The 23,489-nt window shown below is 38.1% G+C and overlaps 1 protein-coding gene and 1 long non-coding RNA gene across 5 annotated transcripts in view; one reads left to right on the forward strand and one right to left on the reverse strand.

The window, feature by feature from the left end:
• Positions 1-23,489, reverse strand: part of tbc1d23 (TBC1 domain family, member 23) — a 36,438-nt gene that overhangs the window by 1,102 nt on the left and 11,847 nt on the right. The window contains exons 3-19 of one of the 4 annotated variants that reach the window (XM_042333904.1): positions 22,099-22,204; positions 19,778-19,982; positions 19,369-19,492; positions 18,026-18,150; positions 16,761-16,807; positions 14,786-14,889; positions 13,722-13,844; positions 12,996-13,088; positions 12,445-12,615; positions 11,007-11,049; positions 7,322-7,431; positions 6,240-6,382; positions 5,750-5,794; positions 3,355-3,443; positions 2,394-2,532; positions 1,077-1,271; positions 1-91 (exon numbers count right to left, since the gene is read on the reverse strand). The exon at positions 1-91 is cut by the window's left edge and continues 1,102 nt beyond it. In XM_042333904.1, coding sequence (XP_042189838.1) covers positions 10-91; positions 1,077-1,271; positions 2,394-2,532; positions 3,355-3,443; positions 5,750-5,794; positions 6,240-6,382; positions 7,322-7,431; positions 11,007-11,049; positions 12,445-12,615; positions 12,996-13,088; positions 13,722-13,844; positions 14,786-14,889; positions 16,761-16,807; positions 18,026-18,150; positions 19,369-19,492; positions 19,778-19,982; positions 22,099-22,204 — 1,944 coding nt within the window. In that variant the 3' untranslated portion in view covers positions 1-9. The remainder of the gene's footprint in view (positions 92-1,076; positions 1,272-2,393; positions 2,533-3,354; positions 3,444-5,749; positions 5,795-6,239; positions 6,383-7,321; positions 7,432-11,006; positions 11,050-12,444; positions 12,616-12,995; positions 13,089-13,721; positions 13,845-14,785; positions 14,890-16,760; positions 16,808-18,025; positions 18,151-19,368; positions 19,493-19,777; positions 19,983-22,098; positions 22,205-23,489) is intronic. The other 3 variants (XM_007895722.2, XM_007895723.2, XM_042333905.1) reach the window with 3 other exon arrangements.
• Positions 6,304-13,102, forward strand: LOC103180103. Its single transcript, XR_006084999.1, has 3 exons — positions 6,304-6,413; positions 11,054-11,165; positions 13,000-13,102. It is a non-coding gene; the product is annotated as an uncharacterized LOC103180103 (long non-coding RNA).

Raw genomic sequence — 23,489 nt, forward strand, 5'->3', positions numbered from 1 at the left:
CGTTCTTTATCAACTTTCAAGAGCATCGAGGACTTTCATGATCTGCTGCTTTATGGCTTTAGTAGCATCCCCTGCATTCGGTATCAAATATCTGCAAAAAAAATTCAGAAGTGTTGGTAAACCACAGGTAGCACAACTGCCATCTTTCTGCCACTCTTGAGTAATGTCTGTTCAAGTACTTTGCTCTGACACCATTAATACTCTCTCTAAACAAAGACGTATGAAATTTAGAATTTTGAAAAAGATTTACCTTGAAGAAGTGAGTATGTCACTAAACATATGCTGCACCAATCAAACTGGCACTTAGCATTTAAACAAAATATTCCCAAACTTCTTACATTTTTAATATTTGTTAAGATTTATAGGCCATGGAGAAGGTATGTGGTGTAGCAACTAACTCAAGTCTCCATCTAGTGTCCAGTTACAAAATTTGTTCTAAAAAAAACTCAAATGAAAGCCACACCAGTCGTAAACATACTCAAAACGGTGCTAAATTCACTTGTACAGAGACGAACTATGGTGAGCAGTGCGTTAGATAAAACTAGAGTTCATGAAGGTGGTAGAATGAATAAGAATTTTCCAAAATTCTGCCAAGTTTATAAGTCTGTTTTCACCACACAATCTATATTTCTGGAAACATTGGGTTTTATTTGGTATTAGCTATCTACAGCTATTAAATGCAACTTCTGTACTTGCAAGTTATAATCCCTGCATTTGATATAGCGCCTTATCACGTCTTCAAGATGTCTCAAAGCATTTTCACAGAATATACTGTAAAGTGAAATGACTGTATATTTTAGGGCAGCACCAGTGTAACAAGATATGCCAAGTCCTTAGGTGTGGGTGTAACCGATGGCCTCATTGGTCACAGAGAGCTACCAGTAGTAATTAACCCAAGGTGTTGACAACCAGTTGGAAGTTAGCCAGCAGTAGTGCTTGGGCAGGTCACGTAGTGCTGTTCTCAGGATTCAATGTGTATGGCGATGCAGGAAAAGCACTGGAGCATCAACCATTGAAACATTGCCAGGTGCTTGTGCTCTTACAGAACTGATATCAAAGTCCATTTATAATCTTACCTTTCCACAGCTGAAACCTCCACCGGCGACACATTACTGTTTCCAAATTTAAAAGTAATAAGTTCTGGGTGCTTCTTCTTGGATGTAATTTTCACCATGGAGGTCAAGGCCTGCCGGGACTGGATGTAAGCAAATCCCTTGCGGGATGGAATTTCTCGCAAGCAGTACATGTGGGACGCTGTTACCATAATGTGGCTACAAAGAAAAGCACAAAACTAGATTCAGTTGCTAGCTTAACCCAGTCCACAGCGAATTCATTTTTCAATCTCTGATCTACATCATTTTATATTGTAAGGGAATGGACGTGGGTAATGATTGGCAGGAGAGAGAGGGGAAAAACAGAACAACTCTAAGATGGAGTTCTGAATAGCAAAGACAGAACAGCTGAAGGCTTCCTGCACAGATGGTGGGGTGGAATGGGTACGGGCGTGAAACATACAACGACAACTTGCATTTATGTAGCGCCCTTCACGAGGGGTAGCGTCCTGTAGCTCTTGACAATGGTGGAGTCTGACTCTGAGCCATGGGGAGAGGGTGGGGAGGAGTTGACCGTCAGCACGATCGAAAAGGAAGGTGTTTAAGCAGGATTTGAAAGTGGGGAGGGAGGGGGCGAGGCAGAGAGTTCCAAAGTTTCGTGGCGTAGTGGCTGAAGGCACGGCCGCCGATGGTGGAGCGGAGGGGACAAGGGGCAAACATGCTGGTGTTTGCTGGGCAGAGGGAGAGGCTGGGGCTGTCAAGTCTCAGGAGGTCCAAGGTAAGATGGAGCAAAGTCACAGAGCTATTTGACAGTGAAAATGAGGATCCTGAATTCAATCTGATGGAAACTGAGGAGTTGGTAGAGCTGAGCAAGGATGGGCTTGTGGAGCCTGGTGCAGGAGGAACAGGAATGATTTCTGGACGGTTTGCAGTTTGTGTCGGAGGAACTAGGGAGTCTGGTGAAGTGATTAAGAATTTTCCAAAATTCTGCAGAGTTTTGTTTTAAAACGATGGCTGTAAAGCTTGTCAGACCTCTGGAGTTCTCTTGAGGTAAAATTGTAATGCTAGCAGTTAATCGTAGCAATAACTTGCACTTATATAGCACCCTCCACCCTGGGTAGCATCTCAGAGTGCTTGGACCTTATGGCCAGGACATTAAGTTTGTCCCCACCAAACCATCAAGGAAGAAATTATAATGGAGAACATCCAAATTAATTTGAGTAAAGGCAATTTTTTTTTAAAAAAAGGTAACATCATGAAATGAAACCATATTGAACGTTTCTAATTTACCATTTAAGAACACATGAGTACAACTGAATGAGTAACTTGATTATTCCATACCTTGGGAACATGTGACCAGTCTCCTTTACCTCATTGCACGGAAAGTGGTGTTTAACGTCAGGCTTGTTCACCCATGTCAGAATGTTCACCATCTCTTTGCGATCGTCATCAGACATGGATGAACTGTCAATCTCATCTGCTTAAGAAAGAAGCAGGGAAACCTAACAATGAATACTTCTTGTTTACTGAACTAAATATATAGCTTCAGTCTCGTGCAAAAATGCTGTTTAATGGTAAATCTGTGTTGAATGCCTAGAAAATGATTGGAAAAGACATTTAAACCATATTTATTCAACAATTTACATTTATATAGTTCAAGGATGCTCAACTTGCGAGACGCTGCATTCAAGTTGGCCATCCCTGATAGGTCATTGATGTTGAGAGAATGGCTCAAAGTGCTTGAGTGGAAGCCCGGGAAGCAGGGGAAAGAAAGTAGGTGGCAGAAAGCAAGGCCAAAAGAAGAAATTAAGGTGCGTTTTGAAGGCGAAGCCAGAGAAGAAGTGGGACAAGTTCAGACAAATATTAGATGTGCTCTGAAACATTGCCCTCAAGCGAGTAGTGTACAAGCATAGTGTGTGGCTTGATATCGAACTAGAAAAGTCGGGGGGGGGGGGGGGGGAGGTGATTGAAGGCACGGATAGAAAGGAAAGTCTTCAGGTATGATTTGAAGAAGGGCAAAGAGGGGCAAGATTGAGATTGAGGCAGGGAGTTCCAAAGGTTCAGGGCATCGTGGCTGAAAACACGGCGCCAATTATGCAACAGCATGACCAGCAAGTGTGCAACAGAGGGGATGAAGGAGGCGCAGCGCACCCATGCCAGCTGAGCAAAGGCGGTGGGCAGAGCAGTGGGGGTGTGAGCAGCTTGGGGAGGTAGGGAGGTGCTGGGGCGTGCAACCTTATGGTGAATGTCTAATGCAATAGTCTAAATCGAGGTCTGGTATTACAGTTATGTACTCAAGTACCTGTATCGTATTCTTCTTCATCTCCAATACTGAAGACAGGCTTAACTCCACGATAGGGTTTTCCCACCCGGTCACTGCTACTCACATGCCTGAGTTGAGGAAAATATACTTTGTTATATAAACAGCACAGAAACAGACCATTCAGCCCAACAAGTTCATACTGGTGTTTATACACCACACAAGCTGCAACCCTCCTATTCCCCTTACTCTATTCCCTTCTCCCTCATATGGTTTCTGAACTACATTGATATCTGCTTCAGCCACAGCTTGATTAAAATAAAAAACCATCTTACTAAGCTGTGCCCAATAGTTTAGTGCTTAAATTATTGAGCCATCAGACCAGGGAGGTGCCAAAGTTTGAACTCTGATTTGTGCTGAGCTGGTTGCTTTTTTACTAGGGATGTAGGTAGGGCACTAACATAATAATCCTTGCATTTGATATAGCACCTTATCACGTGTTCGAGATGTCTCAAAGCGCTTCACAGAATATTCTGTAAAGTGAATTGACTGTATATTTTGTGGGTGAAACATCACCTATACAGTACTGTATAGTACTGTTAAGCTATCACGTGCCATGCATGGGTGCACTGGGACACTTAATCATGGTAAGAAATCAGTGGTCTAGTCAAACGGTTCACATTTGAAGATGATATTGACAGGGTGTGTGAGGGAGTTCAGGCATAAATGGGAATGAGGTGGAATATTGGTATGATAATCCCAGTGCAGCTGTGTGTTCAACACACAGATGAATTACATAAACCGCAACTGTAGCCGTTCTGCACTAGGCACCCAAGTCAAGAGTTTATTCAATGTCTATGCCTTCTGAAGCCGTAGCACATTGGGACATTGCAAGTGTTTTTCATTTTAATTTGGGGGCAAAACTGAAATAAACAGACAGCATTACACACATTTTAAAACAGTCCATAGGCAGGTTAAGTTTTAAAGTCTTGAGTCATAGCATTTCCATTGGTAAGGAATTCATTTTTGAAAGCCAGACCACATAATACAGGCAGTTGCTTTGGATTAAGTTTACGCAGTACATAAACACCCATTGTGTTAACAGTGGACAACACACTCAAGCATTTGCATTAGTGAGGCTTAGTGAATGTTATAAAGCAGCTTTCAGTGAATATAGCAGAAGACCTTTGACATTTTTGATCATTGTAACTAAAGCCTGATCTTTCATTAAAATGAGCACAGCAATTAACACTGCATTTTATGGATTAAATTTAGGTGAGTTTTATTTTCACTGCTGTCCAAAAATACTTTAGTACAATTGTACAAATGACATTGTAACCTAAGCTTGAACCCATGTGCATTAGTTAAACCAGGAGATTTAAATGCAGTCAAGCCTACAGGGAGTAAAACAGCAGTACAAATCTACATTCGATTTAAAGTACAAACTAATCCCCACTCCTTTTACACTAAATAGAGGTATTCAAAAAGCAGAAAGTTAGACGAGGGATAAAGTTCCAAATCACTCAAATGTTTGATCAGAATTCAAGAATCATTCACCAATGATGAATCTCTTAGTGCCATTTGCAAGCCTCTGTTGTTTTTAAGATCACTTTATTCACATTTTGGGTGGTTAGAATTGTTTGAGAATAATTACAATTCAATTTATGTTCACTTGAAGTGGTCGGCTCACCACCTTCAGTCTCAAACTCATTTTAACATCTTTCACCTAGATGAAAAGGTGGAGGTGAGTTAACAGATTTAAAGAATGTAAACTGGCTGGATGGAGACCAATATAGTTCGATCTTGCCAAATATTCATTCAACTGGATGATGCCCATCACTACACTTGTATTTCTATGAGAATGTTCTTGACTATAAGGTTCCTTTACCTACAAACTAAAATATTTAGATTTCCCCCAATGCTAATTCAAGCATCTTTTGCAAAGTTTGGAGTTCAAACAATGCAGCCAATGAAACATGCAAACAGCCTGACAAAGCCGTTGCACAGATTTTCTTCTTTGACCTTCCAATATCTGAAGTGCGGTATAGAAAACTCAAAGTAGGAAATAACTAATAACCTATGATTGCTTTATATCCTGCGAGACTTGAGTAAAATAGCACTATCTTTGTAAATGTGGCATTGCTAAAACGATTTTAATTTCCAAATTACAAAACATATGACATTCAAATTGTAAACTGCACATCTTGAAGAAGTGTTAAGACCCCAGATAGTGAAATGAAGCTAAATGTACTACAGTCAGTCTCTCTGCAGTTCTATTCTGTAGCAAACTGTGGTGCTTGGATTTCGAGAAACTAGAACATGTAGACATTTAAAGACGGCTGAGAATGCTGCAGGAAAGTAAGTTCCAGAAGTATTTGTGCATCATGCTAAGGAACATAGAGCAGAAGTTGGCAAGCTCCGATTAGCACCATCTTACCTATCTAGGGTTACTTTTTCTGGCCAAGGAAGCTGGAAAGTCATTCTACAATAATTGGTAATAGAAGCAGAACAAAAGCAATACATTTAAAAAAAACATGAGAAGTGATTTTAAACAAGAATAAATCTACAAGAGAATGGGGGTGGGGTGGGAAAGAAGTCAAATATGAACGAATTAAAGTACTACTATTTCTGCATTTAAAAGAAAAATTCCAAAAAGGTCATTCATTATTAACTTGTCCTTCACTGGATGTTTTGGAAATAGGTTCAAGATGTTGTTGAAAGTACATTAAAATCCTGAAAAAGAAAGGGGCTCGATACATAATAGTGCATTTTCATTCCACTATTCCCTACTGCTTTAATATGGGGAACCCAAACAATTTCACTCCTGCTGGGAGAAACTGTCCTTTACTTTTAATTAGATTCCATGATCACAAGACCACCAAGTCAATATAAATTGACACAGGTACTTTGAAGCCTTCCCACATTACCTTTCAACTGGTGCAGAAGTGTTTTCGATGAAACTGATCACTTTCTCTTTCACATTCACAGATTTGGACTTGAAGGCAAAAGTCATTTTGTTGACCAGCGACTTCACTCCTCTTCCATCACCTGAACCGTTTGGAGACTCGCCCTGCAGCCAAGGCAAACCCCATGAGAAAGAGGTATAGAGAGTGTTAATACTCTTGAAAACACTTTAAGAATATTGTTACGGTTATTTCAGTGGTTAGACCTCTAATGATCTATTGGTACTTTACATATCTGTAGATTCCACAAAACTTCTAGAATAGTGTTCCCCAGCGATCGTCTTACACAGATGTTAAATAGCATTGTCTATTCACAACAGTCATGTTTCAGATTGGAAGGAGTTTAGAAACATCTTATTTGGTTATTGCAGTAATGTACTAATGAAGTGTAAAAATATTTAAAACTTGTGGTTTTGGTATAATGGTGAGTAAGACTCAGTTGGATGACAATCTCCCGATTGGTAAATGCCACACAGGGTGATGAGCCGTTTGGAATAGAACGGCCTCTGGGTTCAATCCCTGTGACATGCTAATCTGAGAAGTGCAGCAACAGAGCAGTCCAATGAACATCAGTGGCTTCTGACGAGAGTAGATAGTAGATAGGGAGTGAGTGGGAGGGGGGGGGAAAGAGTTGGGGGTGGTTAGTGTCAAGATTCCTGTCTGGTTTTCTATCCAGGGACCCTTACTACAAAGTGCACACCTGTGGACATCAGGGGAGAAGTGGGTTATGTTTGACAGATGAAAAGCTCCATTACACCCATTGAAGCACTTTGAGATGTCTCAAAGATGTGATAAGGTGTTATATCAAATGCATTATGATTATTATTATTGGCAATCTGGCCACTGTATAGTACTGGAGAGCTGCCATCCCCCAGTGTGAGTGAGCAAGTACCTCAGGGGCTAAAGTACCAAATGAATACTAGTCCTGAATAGTGTGGAGAGAATTCAAAATATTGTTCATTTAAATGCAGATTTACTCTGTTGTAAATTCTTAAGCAATGGTCTGCTACAGTACTTACTGCTAGAAATAAGGAAAGCATACTCACATCAGCACAAGATGAGATACTTCCACGAGATCCAGACGTGCTAACAATCCAGTGACCGTAGCCATTTTCTGGCCCATCTACATTTATGTCTACAAGGTGCTGCTGCAATGCTGCAAGACAGGGCAGCTTACAGATACAAAGATCAACCAAACCTTTGAATCTTAATAAATAACACTGAGAGGTCTGTTCACCAGAACAACCTTTAAACTTAGTACATTTTAGTCAAATTAAACAGTTATACAGCATTTTCTCAGCACTTCATTGCTGGTTAGGTCTTTTGTAAGCAGATATCTGGATTACCTTTAGCATCGCATATTATATATTAGTATTGCCTCGTCATTGTAAGTGGTCATACAATTAAATAGCTCGTTCAAATGAAATTGGGTTCTTTATTAAGATCATAATAAGCACAGCAATTTTAATGCAGTCAATATTTTATATATCAAACAGAATCAAAGTTTCAAACAAAATCGATCCATATCCGTTACTGTTCTGAAAGTCAAGCAAGTGACCGTTAACGTTCCGTTGCAGTGCATAGCAGTGTTATGGATTAAGCAATCTATTGTATACAGCATTATGGATCATGCAACAGACGGAAGCTTTATGAACTAAGACAACCTTATGGATTCAGCAGGAACGTTACGCTACTTAAAATGCTGTTGTTCTACTGTATTAACCCATAGAAAATAACATTTACAGTCTCAAAATAAATGCAAAACATTTACGAGTCTAAGAATTGGACATTTCCAGAAATATGAATTTAATGACATTATCCCTTTGCAACACAATGCTCTACTATCCTAACTTCTAAAGACATCAAACTCCTTTTCTTGAAATAAACAGAAAACAGATCATTCCAAGGCACTGATTGATAATGCTCATTAGTCTCCCAATATGCCATTGATTCAATCTGAATTCTTTGTTTAATATCTCTACCCTCTCTTCAGAAGCTTAAGCTGACCTGCTTAACCATTATTAATAACCTTTCTGTTCTCAGTTCTAGCTAAATCAATAATGACTGGAACTGTAGGTCTGCATCTCAGTATTGACTACTCCAAGTATAGATACCCCATATCAAAAAGGAATTATGATAAGCCTCTCAGCTTTTGGGAGAAAATACATTATACCCTAAGTGATTACAGGGCAACTGCAGCTCATATTGCCTTACTCTTAAGGAAGTGAGAATATACTGGGCTGTAGATATAATCTCCACACTTACTGATGTTTTATTTGTGGTCTTTTATTTAATACTAAAACTGGGCAGTGGAAAGCCGTTGAGTTTATACTCATTAATTCCCTTTCCAACAAATTACATTTACATAGCGCCTTTCAAGTCAGAAATATGTGACGCTGTGAAACTGATTCAAGTGAACACACAAGTACCTGTGATGATGGCTTCACTGATGAGGTAGATTCTACAGTAAGACACTATTAACTCATACTGAATTTAGGCCACAAAACTGCTCCTGATTTGGTTAAATCTACATGTCACAGCGGTTGCAGCTCTCAGTTTAGAGGACACAAAAACATGCAACGTAAGACAGTAGCTGGCTTGGTTTCACTTTAGTCCAGCGTGAAAGAGGATGTCAACAGTGTTTATTGAGCAAATGCCCAGTAACAACTGATTTTGTTAAATATTCAACCAGATTATGTTTTAATAGCTCTGCTGCTGTCTTAAGTACAACTAAAATATCTGGAGCAAAAGGTTGGCTAATCAGCTGCTCAGATAACTGAAAGCCTAAGTGGATGTACAGTGTAAACTAATATTAGTATTATTTTAATATATCCAAGGTTATGCTGTCTGAAAATTATATAATGCCACAATCAATTTGTATAAATTAAATTTGTAGAAAATTAAGCAGAAAATAGCCACATTGTAAAATGACTAAAGGAAAAAATATATTTGGAATGGATTAAAATGAGGCATTATATAATAGCAATATTGTACAAAAATGGTGCATAATTAGTGAATAATGCATAACCTGATCAGTTATGTCTTGCAACCAGTTAGTGTGCACTATTTATAAATGCAGCACCACTTTTCATACTTTATTGCAGTAATACTTATGAAAATGAAAAAGGTTGTTCTGGGGGTAGTCTTGATGCTCATGATAAATAAACGAACACAACTTTACGATGAAATGGTTTGGAGAAAGAGTTTTTTCTGGGAAAAGAAATGGGGCAGCTTCCAACAGCAACCAAGGACACCAAATGTATCAGAACCTTCCCACAATGTTTTGAACAATTTTTAATGTTCTACAGCAAAGGAAAGCCATAAGGGATGAGAGGAGGGATTTACGTTTAATTAATGGTTAATATTGCAGTTTGGGCACTGGGATTGGTAGGCATCAAATCCTAACTTGAGAACAGTAGTTTTCAGTACAAAATCTATATATTTCAGCGTAAAATAGAGAGGATCAAGAAATAATTAAAACCAGATAGATGTCAATAACCAAGTGAAGAAGTACTCTGTGGTCAATAGTGGGCCATGTAGCATATTGATCCAGTACTGTACTGAACTGTAGTGTGGTTAGTACACTAGTTCAAATTCAAAAACATCTGTCCTGATTTAGGAAGGCTCTCAAACACAATGTTGCGAGAGGTGACGTCACTATGGAGAAGGCACAATTATAATAGGACCACTGTACATTTGAAACAGTCTGGGGTTTTTTTTGAAGGGAGGAGTGGAAGAAGGAAGAGGGTCAGAATACTCAGTACCAGTGTCACTTTAAAAAGATATGCCTTTTCAACAGTAATTACTTTAACAAATTACTGGTTATCCATCTAGAACATAATATACGCAAGGCATTCCCGGATTTTGAAATATCCTAAATGGTTGATAGTTAGCTTTTCACAACAGATCTTAAAGATCTATATAATCCCTCCTACCCACACTACACAATTCTTTCCTGAAAACATTGAGGGAAGGCTCCGTCAGAAAACGTGTGGATTTTGAAGCAGTGAAATAAAGTTGGGTCTCGGGAGGGCCAAGAACCAACCACTCAAAATGCTGGCAACTGATATGGATCAGAGTACCACTGGGCAATGTAGAATACATCTGATCGGATGGCTGCTGTAGGAGTGAACATACTGAAGACCAAAAAACACTTACACAAACCTGACCGGAAATGTATAGATTAACAAAGACACTACAGTGACCGGTGTATTATCTTAAAGACACTGACTACACAATTATTATGATTGTAATATTTCAGGTATCTACAGCTTTAATTAACCTTTCAAGCACCTGGTTCACTTTATCCAGGGGCTTGAACATTAATTGGAAAGGACAAGGCACATGCATAAATTGGAATGAACAGTCAGTGCTATGAAAACCAATTGCATATATTAAATGCAGCTCTAGTGTTCAAAGAGTTAAACATTTGCAGTCTTAAGTAATGCATCAAAAATTGTAATATTTGGGCACTTTCAATAAGTAAATCCTACTATGGATCAGGAACATGCGCTTTTAAGGAGAGCTGTATGACTGATTGCAGCAATACTTCAGTAAAATAGATTTGTTCAGGGATGTAGTTTATAAGAGTGCACACAAGTAAAAATACAGTCAATTCACTTTACAGTATATCCTGAGAAGTGCTTTGAGACATCTCAACGATGTGATAAGATGCTAAATCAAATGCAAGGATTATTTCATTAAGTAACGCATAAGACTTGAAGAACTTACCCATAAAGCCCCCTCTGGCAATACTAACATATTCTTTGCTTTTCTAGAACATATTAAAAAACAAAGTATTCATTAATCATTGGCCTTCAACATCTAGCTTGAAGAAAGAACCAGTAAGAATTCCAACTTAGAGCTACCTACGTTACAAAGATAACACTGGTAAGTACATCTGTTTTTGCTCATGAGTGGAATACATCAATTACATGATTCTTAGAATGCATCATGTTAAACTGATGTTAAAATATACAAAATCATTCCAAATCATTTCACTCAATCCACTTTACAGTTTACTCTGTGAAGCACTTTTGAGAAGTCTCAACGACACGATAAGGTGTTATATCAAATGAGCGCATTATTATTATTATTACCACCACCACCCCTTGCAAATCTTGGAATAGGTGACATCACAGCAAGTCTAGTTGCTAAACAGGAAGCATTGTAATGGAAAGAACATCTTGCGTTTATGTTGAAACATCTTAAAAACTCTTCACAATTGTCTAACAGTGCTTTTGTTTAAAAAAAAGGAAAATGCAGAAGCATTTGTGCACCAACGTAGACCCACAAACAGTAACAATGTGAATCACTCATTATCCAGGTGGGTCGATGGGCTGGGTACCTGGATTTAACAGCCACCTGAAAAAGTGCAGGAAGGCTCAGTGTTTGTCTTGTTTGAAATAGAGCAACTCAGCAATGCACTGCAGTGTCAACTCAGTTTAAGAGCCTGAGTTCTGACACTGGGGTTTAAACTCCCAACCTTCTGACGCAGAGACAAGAATGCTTCCGAATCAGACAAACTGATCAGATCACAACCATGCAGTCATGTGCTCAGTTGTGTCAAGCTTTGTTTTCTTCAAACTTTAATCAAACAGAATGATCATATGCAGCCAGCATTTATTAAGCAATTTATTAATGTCGTCACTAGATTACATGATGACCTCTGTTCCCAGAGGTCAGGTTTGACTTCCAACAAAAATCATTTTCTCCAATTGACGCCGCATTATTCAGCTACAGGAGTCCTGTAGCTCAGTGTTTAGAGCACTCGTCTTGCAAGCAAGAGACCCGAGTTTGATTCCAGGCAGGACGAAACAACAATAATAACTTGCACTTTATAGCACCCTCCACGCAGGATAGAGTGTCAGAAAGGTTTCCTTACACCATACGGCTGTTTACCTAGCAGTAAGTAGGAACCAGGTTGTTGGTAGTTTGGCGGATTGTTTTTATGGGGTTAATAATCTCTTCACAAAAAAATAATAAATTGGTCACTCAATCCCCGACTGTTTGTGGGTCACTGCTGTGAGCAATTGCCTGCCACGTTTCAGCTACAAAATATACAGTCAATTCACTTTACAGTATAGTCTGTGAAGGGCTTTGAGGCGTCACAAAGACATAAGGCACTTTATAAAATGCAAGTATTATTATTATTATTACTACAACTCACCTGAAGAAAGTGAGCCAGTACCATATTCATGTACATGTCCTCCTCCTCTCGGCCACTGCCCATGAAGCACAGGTGTTCACCGCTTGCAATGGATCCTGACTCGATGGATTGTTTCTGTGCTTCTAACAGCGATTTAACCGAAAGAGCAAACTCTGCAGGGTTTTGAAGCATCTGCAGGAAATAGAAAGAAAATCGCTCCCAGTCAGACACATAGTTTACAAGGCGTAAGTTTAGGATTTTAGTTTAGTTTTCACTTGAAAAGCTTATAGGTAGTAAACCGGGCCACTCAACGGGGTGGATTAAACAAAATGATCCCAATAAACATTTTTGCTGAGAAAATATCTCAAATAACTAATTCTCCCTGCTTGAGGCTTGTTGATTTTGAATTTAAGAAGCCTGGTTACATTTTTATGTGAAGTGTGCTGGAACTTTACCAGACAAGTACCCCATAGTGGGAGACATTTACAGTAAAACCCAGAACATCAAAACTCATTTCATATATAGTATATCCAGTTGTACTAATTTCTTCCTTTCTTAAATTTTTTTTTTACCAAGTCTGAATCCAAGTGAAAAGCTGTGGCAAGGTGTCCAGCGTTGTACTGCTCTGCAGGTCGGCAATCTACGACAAAAAACCGAACTCCATCCTGCAAAATTTTTAAAAAAAAACTGAGTGAGGAGTTTGCAAGAAAATAAAATGCTCAAAATGATTGCAAAATATTGCGGTGCAAAATGTGATTGAACACTACCTTCTGAAATATGAATCAGCTAAAACACCACAACCTACCTTCCATGCCGTGACACTATTTCTACACCATTTTAGTTAGCCTTCATAACACTGGTGCAGTAATTCCACGACAATCCATCCAACTGCAACACTACTCTCAAGATTAATATCAAACCAATCTTTAAATTGCCTTATAATCACCATATGTCACGTTGAAACAGCTAGGGCCCACAAGAACACAATTAGATATTCTCCTACTTCTATTCAGTTAGAATCACATTTTTAATGTAATCAGCTATACAGATCGAGTTCCGATAGGCCCATTCCTTCCACCCAGGTAGGCTCAGCCACATTTGCTTAGGTTTTAAGGGCAACAAAATGCAAAAAAGGGATTAAAAAGAATACAACAACATTCACTCACAAAGACACACAATCTCTCCACTTCACAGCAGCTCCTGTAAAGCGATTTGGAACAGCCTCCCGACGTGAAAGGCGCTATACGAAATGCAAGAATTCTTAATATTATTAACTTGCATTTCACATCACATCTTACCCCTAGTTGTTGATTTGCCTGTAGGATTTCTGATACTGAAACTGGCAGGCACAGAGCTTGACTCAGATCCATCTCGTCATCCTTCAGGCCCAGTAGACTACTCCCAAACAGGTTCTGGTTATCCTGCACAGAGCAATGCCAACAGTCAAGAAAGTTCATCGTATACAGCAATGTGTCAGGAGAAAAAGTTTGCTACTACATAAAAGCATTTGCAGTCGAACTGGAAACAATACGATGTTGGTGATGTGATGGTAACAGGGTTTGAACTGGTTCAGCTCCCAGAACATTGAGCATCACAGAACATTTCCATTCGTGCACTGACAAATATAATTTATTTCACAGAAACACAAGAGTTTGATAATTTCTGGCAGACTTCAAATGGTCTTTTTGTGTGTGTGTGTCTCTCTCTCTCTTCTCTGATAATTTTCAACAGTAATGTTGAATAGCACTGGAGAAAACTTGAAGTTTTTTCTCCTTCTGCAATCATAAGGGTGAAAGGAACGGAAACACTCTCCTCCGATTTGCTATCAAGTCAGGTGCACCTTACCCGAACTTCAGAACAGCACGCTCTTGTTCAACAATGTGACATTTAATTTCTAAACATATTACCCTTGAGAGACAGTTACAAGAGACTCATCGATCTGGGCTAGATTCATCTCGCAGTGTGTTGACCCACTATATTACCCGTTTCTACAAAGAAGTGTTTCTTTAAATTATACATAGAAATACTTCAGGAACATTATTTTCTTGTTTAAAATCATTTCTCCCATCTCCTTTCTTACCCACAGTGAAATTCATTATCAGGTTCAAGCAATGTTATGCATTGCTTAAAGAGTATGTACATTTCCTGTCAGTAATTAGCCAAATCTCAAAATGATCATTTTTGTAACTGTTGAAGGAATTTTGCTTCTTTATAAGTTTTAAAGGTTGTCAAACCCTCCTTCAAAGGATACCAACATCTGTGAACCTCATTTGCTATCTCAAATTGCATTAATGTGATCTAGAGTATTTGCTAGAATAGTCTGGAGTATATGTGATTCGAAAGATTAAACTTAAAAATATACCTTTCTGAAAGAAGCAGGGGTTCTGGAATAATAATACAGTGCCAATGAAAAGAGATCCTCTATATCTTCTGTCTCCAAATTACTTGGAGCACTTTCAAGTGAACCTGAAATATAAACAGATGTTGCACTAGACTCAAATGCATTCACATGCAGGAAAATTGTGAAACAAAGTAAATTCAAATCTGCACCTTAATTTTCAAAGACCACATTAACACCCGCGTTAACAGAAAGTTTAAAAATAATCCTGCAGAAATTGCTTTGTGTGCTGGTTTCCGATTTTATTCTCTATGTCTCCTGAAGGCAGTTTCGCCTACGGCAGTCTTTAATTTCCCTCCCTGATTTCCTACTTCGAAAAATATAATATACTTTCAATTGATGTTCAGAAAAACCAGGGAGAATTAAAATTTAGACCACGGCATTTACTGCTTCGAAATTGCTCACAACTTGCATTTTCTCAAGTATCTACGAAACAAAAACCTACTAAAAAACATTTCAGAGTGACGTTCAGGAATAAGTAGATTAGTCCACTGCTCAGAGCCATTGCCGAGATTCTTTCACAAGCATGAAAAATCTTTGGCTTGAAACATTTTTTTTAAAAAAGCACAGAAACAGCAGTATAGGTGCTGTACTGGTCTATTAATTCAATAACTAACCTCTAACCATTTCAAACAATTCCTAAAAAAGTAGGAACTTGTTTTGATTTAGGTTGCTCAGCGAAAAATAGGGGAGGATGGGGGGTGGGGGGGGGGGAGGGTAGAGAAAGGCAGCAAAGAACAGCTGCCATTTACAGTCAAGCAAACACAAAACTTGAGCAACGAAGTTTCTTTTTGTGCCACCATTCAGTGTAAACCTGTACACTGGGGAAGGTGTTGGTGTGCATCATGCTTTGTTCCTGCTGCTTTTGATTTGCAGCCATCCCCATCCATTGTGTGTGCTCCAACAGGCTTTACAAGCTCATTGATGAGCAGACCATGACATAAACCATCTACTCTCAGTATACTGGTGAGACAAAGCTGGCCTACACTGACAGAAATACCGCAGGCAGCGTTACATGACTCTTTCAAAAGCAAGCAGCCAGATTAAACAGTTGCCCTGTTATTGTTCTGGTCGAGTCTTCCTGGTAGGAAATTCTCACGAATATTACAGTCAGTATTTGCAGATCATTTCTGATGACTGCCACATAATGATCCTTAATTCACATTAACCGCATGGCCGAGGTTCACATGGACTGGGACTGAAGCAAAACTCCAGAATCAAAAACAACCGAATAATTCTTCAGTCTTACCTCACAGATGCTATTACCTGATAAAAATCAGGTTCTTTCCCACAGAGTACAGAATTGTATCCCAATGGAAAATGAAATAATTCAACCTCATTTAGGAGATGGAGAAAACTGACAGATTCTCTTCCCAGTTTTCTCTCCTCTTCCCTTTCTTCTGGACTGATTTTGGATTATTGTTCTTTGCACTATAATATGGTTTCACTGACACCTCCTGCTATCTTGCACAAGTGGTGCTTATTACTGCTAAGCCTTGACATTAAGTCTCAGCAGCTTATTCATCAGAGGAGAAGTTGCTGCCGAGTCTGATGCTAAAGAATGAAAGCAGCAAACACATCTACAAACTGAGACCTTCAATTAATCACAAAATAAAATGCAATTGCCTTTAAGTTTAATTAATAAAAATAGGGGTTTAATTGTTAATGAAAAACTAGAATTATGACTTCATCAGTTAAATTTGTTCACATTTTACAAAGTTAATCCAATGTTTTGCTAATTTCTTACAGACTGAAATGTAATATTGGGATCTTGGTTGCTAGTTTTATATTCCTAGGCTTGAAAAGCAATAACGGGTACCTCCTATTTACTAAGATAACAGAGTGCTGAGTACCTTCTGCTTATTAAAAAATTCTCCATACATATAAAATGTTAAACTCTTTAAGATTACAAAATAAAAAGTAATTTAAGTACACTTACGAATAATTTCTTCCTTATTTTCTACTTCGTGAGACAATAAAACCTCTCTAGGAAAGGGAAGGAAAAAAAAACACAACATGATTTAGAGTGGCACTAGATTTAGAATTCTAAAATATTTCAAAACAAGTAACTTAATAATAACAATCCTTGCATTTGATATAGTGCCTTATCACATCATTGAGATGTCTCAAAGCACTATTGTAAAGTGGATTAATTGTATTTTCTGTGAATCTTGCATTTATATCCTGCTCTTCATGTAGGATAACAACTCAAAAGTGCTTTACAAAGATGGGGTTGGATGCAGAGGAAGAGCAATTGTTGTACAGGACCTCAATTCTTATGCTGGGCTGTTGGAAAACAATAACTGTCGAATATACAACTACAAATAGACACTGAACTCGACAGAAACTTTCTTAAGTGCTTCAAAGATATTCGAGGTTTATAGGGTACTGTGTCAAATGCAAGGATTTGCAGATTGTACAGCACAGAAACAGGCCATTGATCACAACTAGTCCATGTCAGTTTATACTCGACATAAGCCTGATTATTACTGTATTAACTAAAATAGATTGCTCCTTATAGGTTGTCGGGGTTCTTCCAAATGCAAGTTCTGAATTCTTCACAGAGACCAGACCGAATATGTGACTGGAATGTTAACATTCTCCAAATGTTTTATTTTTATGTGAATCAAACTTGAGCCATTCAACTGAGAAAAGAATAGAAAAATTATCCAAAGCAAATAAAGTAATGTTCATACACAAAATTCAAAGCGAAAAATTTAGTAAATTTTTTTTAGGGGTTGCAAACTAAGAAGAGCAATTTACCATGGACATGCTTTCAGGCCTGAACCTCTGGAGTTCCCTGCCTCAATATGTCTGCCTTGCCCCTTTTTGTCCGTCTTCAAATCGCACTTGAAGGCTTTCCTCTTCAACTGTGCCTATGGTCACCTTTCCTTTCCCCCCAGCTCAATGCCAAACTAGATTATTGTTTAGGGCTCTGAGATGCTACTCCATGTGAGGGCACTATATAAATGCAAGTTATTCTTGGATTTATTTACCCAGAATCGGATACTCACTTTTTAAAAGAAAATTAAAAGCTGTAAAGTTGGTTGAAGGTTGGTAGATGCAGGATTACTGCAAGGATTATATCAAACACATTCATACGCAAACTATCTACATATTATATCAAACATGTTTTCGAACAATAGCACTGAAGGTTTGAAAGCTTGCCTTGACAGATGTGTTTAAAAATAATTTTGTACTCACTTTGAATTAACTAGAATGACTAACATGAGGAAGAAAATTAGGAAAGGGTCTGCTTGCTGTAGATAGACATCCCACATCACCCTTGCAACATCTTCTGCACAACAACCTGCAAACAGGCTTGCCACCTTCAGGCAAAAAGACATGGCAAAAAGACAAAGCACACATTGTAAGATGAAATGACTGAAAGTGGTATATTATTTCTTTTTACAGATTTTATTTTTTATATATAAATATAAACGGAGACTAGCTAACCTAAAGATCCAATCTAAATAACATCATAAAACTGAAAGCGAAGTGCAATTCTATTGTTAAAAAGACTGCATTATTCAATCGCTAGTGTGTGCTGTTAGTCGATCTGGGCTATTACAGGCTCAGCACCTCTGGCTAGGTGGAGAGGGCTAAAGACAAATATTGGTGGGAGAACTAAAAGCAGGCCATCTTCATAAGAGAGATTCAGATGAAGACCCTCAAGGTCTTTGATTTCATTATTCCAGAATGTCAACCCTTCCACCTTCCCTATAAGAGCATCAAGCCATTTTTTTCAAAAGCACCCTGGCCTCACCCATGCTTTCCTGTACCCTGTTCCAGCTGTTGGTTATTATCTAGGTAAAAAAACAGTATAATAATAATAATAATAATAATAATCCTTGCATTTGATATAGCGCTTTTCACGTCGGGAGGACGTCCCAAAGCGCTTCACAGAATATACTGTAAAGTGAATTGACTGTATATTTGTCCCAGAGCTGTCCTTTTTAATTCAACCTCTAGTGCATAGTTTCAGGACAGCATTGGCAGAGTCCTGAAAAGTCTTCCCCACACAGATGATGACAGCAGAAAAATAAAAGAATGGGCTAAAATATAAAAATCACTCAAAAATCGATGACATCGCCTCAAAAAACTAAAATGCGGTTGTTTAAGGCAAGACTTTTTGGAAGCTTCCCCTGAAGCATTCCATTCAGCAGATTAAAAAAAACACAAAGATCGCAGTAAATCATAATTATCAAAGTATAGCAAAATCTAAATTATTTTAACAGAATAAATTGGGACTGAATAAAGCAATTAATCCCACTTGCTGCATTTCTAATAGACAATGTAACTGGAATTAATATAAATCAAATTAAGACAACTGAAAAGCAACAATTTTAAAAGTCAAAGACAAATAGCTTCAAATTGCTCTTAAGAATCTCATTTTAATACACTGGACATTTTATAAAAGTTACTTTAGAAATACATTCTTAACAAGATTATGGATATGTGCAATTGATGTTATCAAATATACAGATTGTACTTTGGAGACTTGAACATTACAAACATACAACATATTTTTGAAGGGATATATTTACCCAATTCATTGCATAAGAATCGGGAATAATCTTCCTCGTGTCTAGAAATGAGCAGAGCTCTGGTTCATGGTACTGCAGAAGAAGCCTAAATAAGTGGAATGGTCGCCCTTTCGGGACACAATCCCTGTAAAACACAATATGAAAAACAGAATCAACGATGCAGCATGTACCCAGCTCTGTTAGGTGGTAAAGCTTCCCTCAAGCTAATACTCTTAGCAACAATTCAGATCGAAGGAACTTGAGGAATTATTGCAACTCTATGAAGCAGAAGTCATTTTAAATCTATCTGAAGCTATAACAAAGAGCATCACTGTGAGTGAAGATATAACACACCTTGACTTGACTATATTGTGCCTGACTATATAAGGAGGGAGGGAAAAAAATCAAAACAGCTAAACCATATTCTTACCTGGGTATGTATTTATTCATGATGGCGTAAAAGCAGTTATATAAATCATTGCGTGGCATTTGCAGCATAATTAGGGGTCTGAGCATGTCAGTCCAGCCAAGATTCTGTGTATATGTGATATTCCGAGATTTGCAGTAAAATGTGATCACAGACTCAACATCTGAAAGCAATACTGTCTTTTCTTCTTCTGGCACTGAAAGGTGATCTACATGTGGGAAATGAAAGAGTAATGTCAGCATAGAGGGAAAAAAAAGCGCTGTGTTATGAGCCAGTTAAAACCTTTTTAATAAAGGAAGCAATATTGGTGGAGCTGTTAGAATGGAAAGTTCCCCTCATTAAGTTTCATTATTATAATAAATTGTCAACTATGGTTACCCCATCTTACGGGAACAATCAAAAAGTTGCTTGTATCAATGCCAAGGATTAAAGCTGATTACTGTACATCTCTACAGTTCGTCTTGTCACAAGACATGCTTGTAAACCGCTAGCTCTGAATTAACAGTAGCCACTAGCAGCTGTGACAAGCTTTTAAACAGAATGTGGACAGTCTTGAATGATTTGCCAGTGTATTTAGCTCAAGCGTTCAGTTCTTTGCAAAGTATCAGAATAATTTGATCTTATGTTTGATGTTGACCAAAGTTTAATTCAATTGGGGTTTTGCTACATGGAGTCTCTAGAATGCAGCTCAAACAACATAAAGCAGCTCCTGAAAATTGATTGTGAAAGATTCAAATTAACTCCCATCAAACTCCTGGACGTTACATCATCCACAGAGTGCCACAAAGCTCGAAGCACTCCCAGCCTCCGCTGGAACTGTCAGAACAGCTTTACATCTTGGAAGCATTTCTTCTACCACCAGCGAACTGAGCAGTACAGCAACTAAGCCAGGACCATCAACGCAAAGGCATAACAAACAAGGAGGTGGGGGGGGCGCGGGGGGAGAGAATGGAATGAAATGGGCAAAAAGAAGCTCTACGTAAAAAAAAGCTGTATAATCATGCAGCCTTAGACTTTAAAGCTAAACTGTATTCATACACTCAAATATTAATGTGAAAATTGCTGGAGAAACAGAAACTAATTGTAGGAGGACTGCTCTTTTGGCAACATAATCCACCTGCCCTTCCCTCTAATTATCATTTTCTTTGGTATCAGTGTCACTCAGCCCTTCCAGCAGGGCTGATTTGAACTGACAAGAAATAGAATTCAGAACCAGCAAAAATGTCTCACTTAGTCTCCTTTTAGTACCTCCCCCATATTATTAACTAGCGTACGGAGCACAAAACTCACCCAAATGAGAAAAGCAGGGAGGCACAAGACTGGCACTTATGATTGTTTTTGTTACAAGGGAATTCTGAATAGCCTGAGCACTAGGCTAATGGCCTCAACATTATTTTCAAAGGAAAGACTAGGGAAAAAAAACCTTAAACTCTTTTATTCTAAATATTGATTGAGGACATTGGCTTCATTCATCTGTCACATATCACGCTTCAGAACATAAAGGGCAAAGTGTCCAAGGAGAATTGAATATAGATATGGAAACATATTTATTAAAATACATTTTATCCACAGTAAGGAAATCTTGAGTTTATAGAATCCTCAATATCTGTTCAGGAAATATTGTGACTTACAAGGAGGAGCAAGAGCGTCTCAGATTTGCTCCTTCAGTTTAATGGAAGCAGCTGCTTCGGACCAGATTTGACCCAGATTTGTCTGACCTCAGGAAATACAATACCAGTGACTATACAATACCTACCTGGTACCTTCCTTACTCAGGATCAGGGCACTTCACAACGTTTGCAGACAGGACCTCAAACCCTTACCCATGTAAAATGAAATAAAAATACTTTGGACATCTGTCTACCCCACACACATTCTTCACTAAGACTAACCTGCCAGCAAAGAAGGCAACCCTTCTTAAAGTGAGGAAAATAATAACAATAATCTTTGCATTTGATATAGTGCTTGATCACATCTTCGAGACATCGAAAAGCGCTTCACAGAATACACTGGAAAATGAATTGACTGTATTTTGTGGGAAAAAACTTAAAATGAGGAGGTACAGTATACAATTCTTCTCAAATACTTAAAAAGAATGGAAAGTGCTTGAAAAACTACTCAACCCTAGACTTTCTTTCCCCTTTGAATGTGATTTAAGCATCATAATGCATCACTTATCAAACAAAAAAATGATTATGCAATAGAGTTACCACAGATCAGGCTCACCCCCACAAACATGAAATGAGTAATTACAATTTTGACTGGTTGTTACACTGAATACCTTTAAAAAGGACCATTTTAAATAGTTTACATATTTAACTCACCTAAGAGTCTTTGGCAATCTTCTTGAATTGTTATTTGTTCAGGCAAATCCAGAACTCCATCCCATGATCCCAGACTGCCCACTTTCCCTGCCACATTGAGCGAAATCTGAAAAGTTGTACCAGTTAAAAAATTCATTAGCACTTTACAATGTAAATACATCACAGTATATTGCTGTAATATTCAGAACAATCTTACCATTTAGTGTCATTTATGGAAGATGCAGAGGAGTCTGAGAAGCATTAACCTACAGCAGCATTTAGCATATCAAAGAATTTGAGCAAATATGAATATATATATATATCTACTCATCAAAATATTGAAGACATGGATCACGCTTTCCAAGAAATAGTAGTGTAGTAAATAAATGTATTTGACATTTAGAGTAATTAAACATCCAGAATATAATTTAGCAGCAATCCATAGATCAAAGGCGTCAGTTTTCAATCCCAAAAGAACAGAATACATTTGATAAAAGCAATTCTAATTTTAGTGCACTGCAGTATATTTCTTTCAGTTTCTTGTAGTGTTAAACATACAATACGAAAAAGAAACCACAAGATGAAAGAGGATAGTGAGCTGAGTACCCTCTTCCCCCTATGGCTATCTATCTCTTCAGTTTTTTTTGCTAATTTTTCTGATCTTTTTTTTAAAAGGTGTAGAGGGAAGGCGGCACAGAGTAACACTGAGAATAGGAACGCTGTACTCTTGTGTTTGAGACGGTGGTTTCAAGATGATCACTTGGGCAGCAAATACTGACTACCAACAACAAGATTACATTTCTATAGCACCTTTCACGTCGGGAGGACGTCCCAAGACTACCAGCATGAATTAACTCGGCTACTAGCTGAAGGATGAACTGGAATGCAGAAAAAAGAGTTGTGGATCAACTCAAAATAATAGTATTTATATTTGACATAGCACCTTTCACATCGGGAGGACATCCCGAAGCACTTCACAGGATTTACTGCAAAGTGTGCATTTTGTGGGCGAATGTCTAGAGGTTAGAATCATTTTAAATATTCAACTCAGCACTTACACTGGGACTATACACATGTAATGCTTCACGTTCCAACCTTTTGAAAACATGTAGGATTGGCCATTTGAAATGTTGTAGCATTTTATAATGTTGTACTATAATCCCTCACTGTAATACTCAAGAACAGTTCATTGGCTAATTGTACCAATTTGATATTACTTATTTTGACTTTCTAAAGTATTTCTGACAGCATTAGTTGAATAATTATTACATGTTACTTGTGTAATAATTTTACAGACTGAACCCTCAATCCCACCCAACTCTGTGAAGCTCTTTGAGACGATTAATTCCATAAAAGGTGCTATACAAGTGCACGTTGTTTCTGAAAAATGTTAATATCTGGTTCTGGAAATC

Source organism: Callorhinchus milii, unplaced genomic scaffold, assembly GCF_018977255.1.
Source record: "Callorhinchus milii isolate IMCB2004 unplaced genomic scaffold, IMCB_Cmil_1.0 Scaffold4, whole genome shotgun sequence".
In the NCBI taxonomy this organism is placed as follows: Eukaryota; Metazoa; Chordata; class Chondrichthyes; order Chimaeriformes; family Callorhinchidae; genus Callorhinchus; species Callorhinchus milii.